The 11,775-nt window shown below is 35.4% G+C and overlaps 1 protein-coding gene across 2 annotated transcripts in view; it reads left to right on the top strand.

Moving 5' to 3' along the window:
* The first annotated feature begins 285 nt into the window (after positions 1-285).
* The window catches only part of LOC110448559, a 53,009-nt gene continuing 41,519 nt past the window's right edge, over positions 286-11,775 (top strand). For both annotated transcript variants that reach the window (XM_021494853.1, XM_021494854.1), the window contains exons 1-3: positions 286-370; positions 9,647-9,739; positions 10,876-11,023. In XM_021494853.1, coding sequence (XP_021350528.1) covers positions 9,673-9,739; positions 10,876-11,023 — 215 coding nt within the window. In that variant the 5' untranslated portion in view covers positions 286-370; positions 9,647-9,672. The remainder of the gene's footprint in view (positions 371-9,646; positions 9,740-10,875; positions 11,024-11,775) is intronic.

Here is an 11,775-nt window from a genome sequence, read left to right as displayed (position 1 = left end):
TATACACTAACACATTGATCAAGAGTGTTCATTTAATTAGTTAAAATATTATATATGATACTGTTTATCATGACTAGAAATAAAATACTTTCCATAGACCTTTAACTCTGATTATATGTAAGCATTGAAGAAAACAAATAATGACATCAAAGTAAAGATTTGTTATTTGTGAGCTTTTAGCGAACCCCTCTCTTGTCCCCCAGGGTAAGTTTGCCCCTTGACCTCGAAAACGCAATATGATTGGTCAGTATATATATAGTTGCATCAACTATTTACATGGTTTACCGCCATAATGAAATCCCATGGTGTACATTTCGTCGTAAAACACATGCAAGAAGACGGAAGATTAACGTTGTAGTTTGATATACTTGTAAGTATTAGCTACTGTGGTCGATATATAAATTATCTTTGTAATTGTTGCAGAAAATGTCACGAGTTTCGGAGTTTGCCAACAGAATGTTGAGCGTAAATCCGAGACTCGTATCGACATCTTTGGTTTTGTAAGAAAAGTCTGCAGATATCTGGTTTTATTTGCGTCCGTATCGTGATAATGGTTTCTTGATAACATTCACTGCTGGGATGACAATGAGCCAGACATTAGGATAAGAAATGAATAAGTATATCGACTCCGCGCGGCAGACATGTAGTATACAATAGACAAGCCATGACGTAACACCCGACTTCTCTGTGAATAACGAAGACAACCCGCCCCGTGCTGCCCAGACCTTGACCTGCACCGGGTACCGTTAGTACACTGTACACCCAAAGGGGCTGTTGGCGTTGCGGAATGACAGATATATACGTGATCTGTGTTACATACTGTGGTGATGACATGCATATGGTTCAAAAAATGTTTTACGTGCTTCTGAGTCATATGATATAAATAGAATATCAATATTACCACATGCACTGATGCGTGATAGGAGTAGGATCGTGTTTCAACACAAAGAGTGCTGTTGAAACTTGTTATTGACAGTTTGCTTATGTTGTGGTCTATGTTATTTCTCATATAATTAATGACTTAATGTTATTATGGATCGTGATAATTTTAATAGGGTTAGAAATAAATCTGATATTGTGTATTATATTCCTATAATTTATCTACTGATTTAATATCCATGTGACGTTTCCCAACAGGTTGACAATGGGGAAAGACAATCTGTACCTTATTATTCTTCGTTGTTCTAAGTTTTAGCAATCTTCTTTTAATATGTAATTGATGTATTTAATTTTCAATACAGCTGCAACTACGGGTAAGGACTGAATTTTATCATTTAAATTTCTGTACGTGTTATCTAAAATGTGACAAAGTTCAACTTGGTAATGCACGAATGAGATAAATAAACTGTGCAATTGAATACGAAGGTTACATGTATCATGTTGTACCACGATACAGCATACTATATATATATACAATGTTATCTTGCTGATGATGTGTGGATTTTTTTTTGTATAAACTATAATCTAATTACTACAGATAAATCTCAATAGAGTATATATTTTTGGTCATTTATATGATACCCCATCATTTATTTTTGCAGCTTATATCATTGGTTTGTAGATAGTGTAGATGCTAAATACATTATCATTTGTGAATATTTCTATATGACGTTAAAATTGATAAAGTTATAATTATAACACATTATTTTTCAGATCATATTCGCTTCCTTTAAAAATATGTCAAACCAAATGAAGCATTTGTCAAAATGCATATTCACAAATAAATGTTATGAATTTGTCAACACACTTTAGTTTGTTCTTTTATTGATTTTAACATTTCAGTGTTGTTGCTGCGAATGAAACCCCCCCATCAAATTGTACAAATTTTAGCTAGATATTTACACAAACTACGCAAAAAAATAAATTATCAACCCAGAAGACCAAGATGTCACTATTTTCACTTTCCTTACTTGTAGTGGCTTCAACAGACTTCTATTGGTAAATTTAGATAAAATCTGTCTGTCTTCATTGCAGCAACATCACTAATGAAGAAATTCTTTAGCAAAGAACATTCATTTTCATCTGATGGGAGGTATTTGGGGTTACAAAGCATGGTAGTTCCATACCAGGGGCGTATACGTAGCTAGGCCTTGTACATGTTCAGAATGCATTCATGTAGGAGTGGTTCCAGGCTAGGGTAGGGCTTTGGTAGGGAAACAAGGGGGACAATAGGCAATGTTTTTTTGTTTTGTTTGTCTGATTGGAAATTTGGTGGATTCACCTGTATACCAGCATATATATAGGCAGCTATGTGCTTGCATACTTCTGTACACTAGATGAATTGAAAACCTGTGGATAAGTTTACTTAAAGAAAATAATAACCAAGTGATAATAACAATGTGTTTATCACATCAATGTGATCAAAAATAATGGATAATTGAAATGGTACAGTATAAAGGTAAAGATCACAACATGTACAGTAGGTTAAAATATCAAAGATACTCGTTCAAAAGATGATACTTTGGAAAATAGAAAATAAAATTAATTATAGATTAAACTTCCCTGTGTCATATATGATACACTAAAGTTGTGTTCAACACCTGATTCTTCTGGTCCCATAAATATGATTTCAAAGTGTTGTGCAATCTGTAATGTCCGGGTTAATGTATTGGTTCTGCCTCCAGTGTCGACTGTTTTCCTTGAAATGACTTGTGATCCAGAAGGTGTGGGTATCGATACTTGGTCTGTACCTTGTTGGGGTATTGCCAAGTTCGTTTAAATTAATTTCCTTGACCTGCTTTCAAAATTACTGATCATATGTCAAATATGTTTAAAAAAAACTTGAAATGAAGATCCATACGGTCTGGAATGATCAATATTTGTTCTCAAAGACCTTAACCTAATTTCAAGTTCAATTCATCCAAAAGGCCTAGTCTAATAATTTGCCTGTAGCTTGCAAGGATGGTGGGCTATCAAGTTTGTTAAAAAAATGACCTTGACCCAATACCTTGGTTAAATGTGTTACAATTTACATCAGGCCTATAGCAATGATATATGTGTCCTGTAGCTTGCATAAAATAGATGAAGGGCCATCTAGTTGGCTCAAATAAATGACCTTACTGATGCATTTTCAAAGGCTCCAGTCAGATGTGTTAAAAAAGGTCTTGTAGTTTGCTGGTTTGAAAGGTGTCAAGTCTGAATAATCTATGCTGACACTTTCTAGGTCATATGTTAAAAAACATTCTAAGGATCCAATTGGCCTGTATCTGCTGATCAGATAACAGGAAATCAAGTTTGTTCAAATAAATGACCTTGACCCTGTTTGAAGTTAGTATAAAAAAGTAAGTCAAAATCTTGCATAATGATGTTTATAGCCAGTAGTGTTAGATTGTTTGCTGTTAAGATTATACAAACAAATTGACCTCGACCCAATTTGAAGGTCACAGTGGTGAAATATGAACACCATTTATTAACAAGTAAACAATTCACTAATTATGCTTCCTCTGCTACTTTTTGTTTTGGTACAGATTTTTGATTTTCTTTGGATAATTGTAAATGAATATGCCAGTTCAAGAAACTCTTGGCCTTCAATTGATGACCTTGATGAAAAAATGATTGGATGCATCAGATATATTTCAAGATAAATCTCGTTAAACGATTTGGCATTGGCCAAAGTAGGTAGTGAATTTAATTCCATTTTAATGTGAGCAAGTACTCGAGAACTCTTACAGTGCAAGTTAAGAACCACAAGTTGTCTAGCTGGTACAAGTTATACACTATAAAGAGCAAGTTTATAAATATAAGGGAACATTTTTGAGAACAATAGTAACTAACACTGTGTTGCATAACACTGTAGCTACCTTCAGTGGAAGTCAAGAACCATCAGAGGGATGTTTTATTTTTACAAGTTAAGAACCACCAATATAACTATATCAACATACAACCCAAAGAAAGCATGTTTGTGATGTAAATTGGAACCAGTATGAGTTGTGAAATAAAAATGAGGTAAACCATACAAAAGTAGGGGGAGATAATCAAACATGTTTTAGTTTATCACCTTGGTTAAAGGGACAAGTTAAGTATTTTTTTTTTATAACCTTGTCACAAAACTTTTCATGATTATATAGTTTGATACTCCCTATGAACAATTCTTATCGAGAGATTGACCAGAGACAATGTTTTCTTGGCATTTTTAATCTGTAATGGAGAAATCCTTAACTGTACAGCTGTACGTTTTAGCGGCAGCTGTCGGTGAATTCCAGCCGAGGAGAGAAGGTAACTTCTCGCTTTATTCACCTAGCCTCTGGAATACAACAAGTGCATGCATTTATTCTGAATCAAAATCATCTTCCGACCTCATCTTAAGCTCTGCAGACATTGTTATAAATGAGCGAATGATCTAGTGATATAATACTTTCTGCAGTTTGAAAATTCTCCCTGTGGGCCTCTCAGTGTGTGCATGCTCTACTAATTGAACCTGTTCGTTCTTATTCAAATCCAAATGTGAACAGAAATGACTGATAAGAGGTATATATTGTGATATTTATAATTCTTAATTATGATGTATAAATTCAAAAATGTGTTATGTGTGAACTCAAACACATAACTGACACTGTGTGTACATGTCCATCTCTCACTGAAAGGCCTGGTTATTGCGCTATTTCAGTCGTGGCTATTTTTATCACTGGCTTTCCCAAATGATGAAACTGACCAAACTGGACGTTGGCTTCAGGTCGGCTTATTATCAACTACGTAAACTTTTGTTAGGAGATTATATTTTCAGTTTCAACTTGATTTTCAGGTAATCAAAAAAACTTACTTCACTAAATTGTCCCTTTAAAGATTTACAATTTACAGTGCCTCCAACTGTATTACACAGCAAACCAACATGACTTTACGAAATGTAACTTGTCAGAAATTGAAATTCAGACTTGAATCATATACATCAATACCAAGAACTGGCTTATCCTGTATAAATCTATTGTTATACATAATGTTTCGCATACCTGGATCTTAAAATCAGTTTATTGCGGGCCAAGTAGATAAATATGATCTATACCTTAGGATTATAATGGAGCTTAACATATTTATACAAATGTCATTTAAAGTGTATATATATCACATGATGTACATGCATGACCAAGATTAAAGGTCACGGCCACATAATCAAATAGACACTTTGATATCTGGGCCAAAACGAACTTTTCACATGGTCAAAAACATCGGATACATTGCTCATGCAATAGTTGGTAATTACGGGGGTTCACAGGCAAAGGTCATCATGGTGGATGAATTTTCAAGCTGGATTTCCGTCTATTTTTGGTGCAATATTCTGTCTATCCTATTACTTTTGGGCAATGTTTGGAGTTAAAAAATCAAGTTCATTGTGACTCTTGAAAATGCACATTCTAGACCATAACTTGGAATAACAATTAAGGAATTGAACAAGCTATTCACTTTATGATTCAGAAGTCACTAACTCGTTCATTTTTTACCATAATTTAAATGACTTGCACTTTAAAGGATACCTTTTTTTCTGTTATTATGCAAGTAATGTACTTAACCTGAATTCAAAAATTCCAAGAATAGTTATTCAGACTTGACTTACAAAGCAATATACAAGGTTTACACATGCTTCCTGATTATGTCTCTTTTGACAATGCCTCACTTTTGGCCTTTAGTTGAGCATTTGCCCCTGTGTGGAAGGCTTTGGGTTCTGTCCCCTGGCCGAGACATACCAGAGTCTGTCACCAGTGGATGGCAAAGAACCTTCTATTCATTTTGGATTCAAAGTTCAAGGTCACTGATTTGGTACTTGCATTCTGGATCATTGCAGACTTTTTCCAACTCTTTTAAAACCATTACATGGGTCAAGATGCCCAATTCTCCTGTTGCACCATTTGTGCCTGATTGTCACAAAACAATAACTCAACAATTTCATAAATTGCAACGGCAAGACCACGCCGCTTACTGAGTTTATTACAAAAACACATTGCATCCTCAATATACATACTCGATTCAAATCCTATCAAATTCAATGTACATCAACATCAACATCAATAGCGTTACTTATCATACTCGGGTATCAGTTTCGTTAAAGTGATACAAAGAGGAAATATCCTCAAAAATTTAGAAAATCTGTGCGAACGTTTCGACGTGGTCGCTCTGAATGACCACCTTACACCTTACACACCCACACGTGCGACACAAGCACGGACTCTACATGCTGCCTCATGTGGCACGCATACCACAGGAGAAAACAATTTCAGTCTAATTCTTACCTCAAACAGGATTTCTATCAAGGATGAATGAGTGTTGCCTAGGGGAAAAAATGAGTCAAAGGTCAAGGTTACTCTTACTAAAAGGAAAATTTACCAGAAGGAATGACATTTGACCTATATGCATATTTCAGACGGAATAATTGCACAAAGCTCAAACTTTATATGTTGAGTGCCGAAGAGAAAAGGAAGAACCCTTTCAGGCTACTGTTAGTAACAAATGAATTGTATTCTTATCCTTTGTAAAGAACTATTATTCCATAAAGCCTATTCTTCGTGAGGACTTGGGGAGGGGAAAGATATTGCGATAATTTAAACTTCTTGTCTTGTTGCTCAAGAAGTTACTTCAGAAGGAACGATGGACAGATCCAAGTTCTCATTTCGTGCGTAGGCTAGGTTGCCAAAGGGAAGAGGAAGAACAATTTTAAGATGCACATGTTGTTAGTTGCTCTTGGAAAGTTGAAGCATTCTGTTGAGTTTGATCCTGTTTCATCAAAGGTCAATATAATTCAAATTAAAGTGTCCCTATCCCGACCCTCACTTCAGAACAAATGATGGGACAGAGCTGGCACTTGGTGCATAGGTTGCCCAAGGGAAGAGGAAGAACAATTTTCTTTCAAAGGTCATGGTCACTTATGCTAAAAGCATAATTTTATGGGATAATTTCAAACTTCAGGTGAAATGATTGCATGATTGTGGGCTGCAAAAGACAAGATGAAGCACCCCTTTGGTTTTTTGGGGGTTGTTTGTCAAAGGTCAAGGTCACTTATGCCAAAAATATAATTTTATGGGATAATTTCAAACTTAAGGTGAAAAGATTGCATGATTATGGGCTTCAAAAGACCAGATGAAGCGCCCCTTTGTTTTTATGGGTTGTTTGTCAAAGGTTAAGGTCACTGTTACTAAAAATAGAATCTCTTGGACACCAACACAATATTGATTGCAATCATGTGAGATATCAGTCTGTGTAACCATATACTTTCATGCGTGGATGCTATTAAGATCAGAGCAAATGATTGACAAATCTCAAAGGTGGTATATGTTAGTTGCCCTTGAAAAGAGGAAAAACCATAACTTTTTGGGACCTGGTTTGTCACAAGTCGCCACTAAAAGTAAAAATGTTCCCATCCAGATTTGAACTTTGGAACAATTATTGCAAAGAGCTCACATCTATATTTAGACTATACAATGGAAGAGGAGGAATCATAACAATCTTCCATCTAACATCAAGGTCACTTATTGAAAACAGGAATTTGGTCAAATTCTAGAGTAAATGTTCACACAAATCTCAAACTTTATACATTGATCGAGTTACTAAAGGGAAAAGGGAGAAATCTATATATTTTCCATCAAAGGTGAAGGTCATTTAATAAAAATAGAATTATTCTGTTATTCAAGGTCACTGTTACTAGAAATAGAACACCATTTCACATGATAAGGTCAAATTCAATGTTCTTATAGTTCAATTTTTTTGTTAGGTCCTAATTATATAACTTATAAAAAAATATCCCTAAAAGCTCAGACTTTGTATGACAGTTATACCTTAGGGAAAGGGAGAATCGATATCCTATCAATTATATCAGTCTTTTGAAAGGTCAAGGTCACTGTTACTAAAAAAGGAACTTCAGAATGAATTATCACATATATATAGCTCATGCTTAGTATGTGGGTTGCCCTAGGGAAGAGGAAGAACCGTATTTTATATTTGCTGTGTTTCTTGGGATGAAGGTCATAATAATTACTTAAAAACATAGAATATTCATATGGGATCCAAACTTCAGAAAAAAATAACTGCAAGAAGCTCAGACTTTGTATGTTGTTTTGCCCTAGAGGAGAGTAAGAATCCTTTTAATTTTTGGCATAGTTTGTCACTGTTACGAAAAATATAAATTGACAAATTTCCTTTGAGGTAATACAGTAATGGAAGTTCCAACTATATGTTCAAAAGCACAGCCCTTACCTCATACAAATCATTGATGATGGTGTCATTCACAAAAGCTGCTCAGGTTTATAATAACTATTCTAGATTTATTGCAGATCGTGTGTCCGTGTCAATGTTGTGGATACTAAACCACAAATTGGAATTGTAATGCACTGTATTGTAAAATCATTATTGACTCGAACTTGCTCGTACATTAACAGTACTCATTGTGCAATATGTATACCCTCTTCATTCATACCTTATTCGATCATTTGTATAAGTGTTTTCATTTGTGGAGAAATTGGGGAAAATGCATCGGTGGGCTAAATCATTTTCTGGGATCGGCGATGGTTCCAGTTGCTTTTGGCTGGTTTTGTGATTTCATGTGTTTATATATAGCTTAAAAGGACCCGGAGTTGAATGTTAATGAGTTAACGTTATTCCTGTTTCACATTCAGATTGTACATGCACGATCGCGATTCTCCATTGAAAAAAAAACCCGCTATTCATATCATTGAGAATATTTCAAACAAATAATGTTTGCCTGTGCCCGAACTGATGTATCAGAAGTATTGTAACAGTGGTAATCTGGCACAGTTTTGATAAGATAAAAAATTATAAAATCTAAATATTGGATTTATCTCACTTTTCACAAGGATTGCATTTGCCGAGCACACAAAGTCCTTGAAAATATAAGAAGGGATTATCCTTATGAAAAGGGTGTGCTTCTGGCTAGGGATGGAACTATTATACAAATGTAATTAAACCACCCCAAACTTGCATCCTGTAGTTTGAAGCTTTGACGCTGAGCTAAAGAGAAATTCCCCCTAGCCAAAGCTGGTACAAAGCTTAGTTACCAATGTCAAATACAGTTAAGTAGGAATACTACACAGTCACAGAACTAGAAACAGCTTTTCCTGGTTCCTCCTTAACAATATCTCAATGTCTTGGTTGTAAATTTTAAGCCATTGAATATATTTTTAAATGTGTGCACTGTATTTAGGTCAATGTGACCTTCACCTGTATGCTAAAAGTAAAGTAAGAAAATTATTAGTAAAAATTGATGTGTATGTAAACATTAAACTATCTGAATAGAAAAAATGAAATGTATATATACCTCCATCACCCAAAGAAGGTGTGCAGTGCAGTGCACTATAATTACCCCCTGAAGGTCACGTTGCCCTCCACCTCTGTCAAAGGTCAAGTGCAAAGCAAAACTGAATATTGCGGCTAATAAAATGAGAGATTGTTTTTGTGAATTGTTCAGAAAAAAATATCATCCGATTAATATTATCTGAAATGTTACCATTCAACACGTGTATATGCATATTTTTGATATGGAATTTATTGGTGAGGAGTGCATGCTTATAAGCATATATAAATTCAGACTACATATATTGTTCCTGTGTAAAATACTGGCTTTAATGTACCTTGGTTCAAATGGTTGCAAATTCTCAGGACAACTACAACACAACAGACATCAGAATTCATTTTTTTCCCCCAACAGATACCTCAATGATGTAGCCAGGAAGAATGTCAGAAGCACAGCCTGGTGGCCTCGCCCAGAACCTTCCAAAAATCAAGAAACAATCTACAAAAGGTTAGAAATTACTGTTTATCTGGAAAATTTAGCCCCGTCAAATTTCCACCCTTCACTGGTAGGATTCGTTTTCAGAGTTAATTGCACCCTTGATATGTTGTTACATGTACGTGTATATAGCGTAAAAAAGCGAAAGTTGAACTACACTGAAAATTTTGTGGTGTACAGCATTCAGGATACTGGTAATATATACCTGTAGATCTCTCTCTGGTATAAAATACTTGTAGGTTCTCCTTTGTGTTTGGATGAACAAAAACATACTGCTTAATGTAAGTTGCCTGTTAGGAGATAAACCTATTATAATCATTATAGGTTTCTTATGAAAGATGCATGTAATATCTCGAATATTATATATTATAACCAGTAATGTTTTTATTTGAAGGATTCTGTATTTTATAAACACACATTTGTGAAAACTAAGTTCGAGAATAAAAGCCTTGCTTCATCTTACAAATATAGACACACTGGGTTATCTCCCTTTAACGCTTTGTGGAGGGGGAGCATTAAAGAAGCAGGAAGCACCTTAACTAATACTGATTAACAGGTGGCGTACCAAAGGTGATAGTTTTAATTTTTGTGCTGCCATTAAATGTGACATGGGTGGTATTTGTCTTAGCAATAGAGATTCATGACAATATCTTAAGAAAGAATTACCAGATTTTTATGACATTTGCCTGGTATATATACTACCAAACTCCTTCCCACATGTTCAATGTTCAGCCCAATTTCGGGCATTATCTAATGAGGCAGCTTATGAAGATCTGATTGGTTAATGGTTTGCAGGTGATTTATTTTGAAGGAATTATCAGATTTTAATGAAAATTGCCCAGAATTCTTTTCTGTACATTGCTATCTCAGATATTATGCTGAGCAAAATAAAGAAGAATTATCAGGTTCAAATGAAGCTTAATTGTCTCGTATACTAATACTTGTGTCCAGGCCTTTCTCAAGTTTGATGCTCAGGAAATTCAATCATATAAAACACTACCATTTTAAGAAACAATAAAACAATATAAAAGGAAAAAGATATCCCTTCATTGCTATCAGTCATCGTATAAGCTGGTGCAGGTGCTGCATCTGTTTCCGCGAAATTATTGTTTTGGATATAAATTGATTATTTTTTGTTTTTTGTGCAGACAATGTAAGGAATGTGTCTATAAAGAGTCGAGATGCTCAGGACATCGTCAGTACAGCTGAGCACTCCTACCTGGACAGTCAGTTCAGCAGCTGGGACATCACCTCCGTCAAACTCATCAACAACAAGGAGCTAGACGAACAGTACAGGTAGGTCGTGGCACATGCTCATTAGTACAATAAAGGTGATGACCTTGGATTAAAACTTAAATAGTGCAGTTCCTGCTTCCACCTCCATGAAATAAAGGAGGGTGTCTGGCTGTTATACAGTGTATTTATGTAGCAGAGCGTCACCGAGTCGATCCATATCGTTGATAAAGGAGGGTGTCTGGCTGTTATACAGTGTATATATGTAGCAGAGCGTCACTGAGTCAATCCATATTGTTGGTAAAGGAGGGTGTCTGGCTGTTATACAGTGTATATATGTAGAAGAGCTTCACTGAGGCGATCCATATCGTTGGTAAAGGAGGATGTCTGGCTGTTATACAATGTATATATGTAGCAGAGCTTCACTGAGGCGATCCATATCGTTGGCAATCGGGTAGCTAAATTGGTAGAGCGTCTGTCTAGAGTTAGGAGGGTCTCGTGATCCAACCCCTGTCTGGCCGTGGACTTTTCTGCTCCTACTAGCTACATATAGTGGTCATTTCGTTATAAAAAGATAAAGATGTGCATATCATGGAATAGGACTATGTCATGCATGCAACACTTGAATCCCTACCCTAAATGCCAAGGTAATTGTTAATAAATTATGATATATGATCCAAAGGTCAAAGTCAAGATATGACCTCAAGGTCACAGGTCAATTGAATGTACAATTTTCAGTAACATTAGTCCAGGCCTTGACTTTCAAACCATTGAAGATATTTTATCTTGCAGTATACCTACATCGTCCTCAGTCT

The sequence above is a fragment of the Mizuhopecten yessoensis genome, unplaced genomic scaffold (assembly GCF_002113885.1).
Source record: "Mizuhopecten yessoensis strain PY_sf001 unplaced genomic scaffold, ASM211388v2 scaffold4121, whole genome shotgun sequence".
Classification (NCBI taxonomy): Eukaryota; Metazoa; Mollusca; class Bivalvia; order Pectinida; family Pectinidae; genus Mizuhopecten; species Mizuhopecten yessoensis.
The sequence above is the reverse complement of the archived record's forward strand: the minus strand, read 5'-3'. Positions and strand labels throughout refer to the sequence as shown.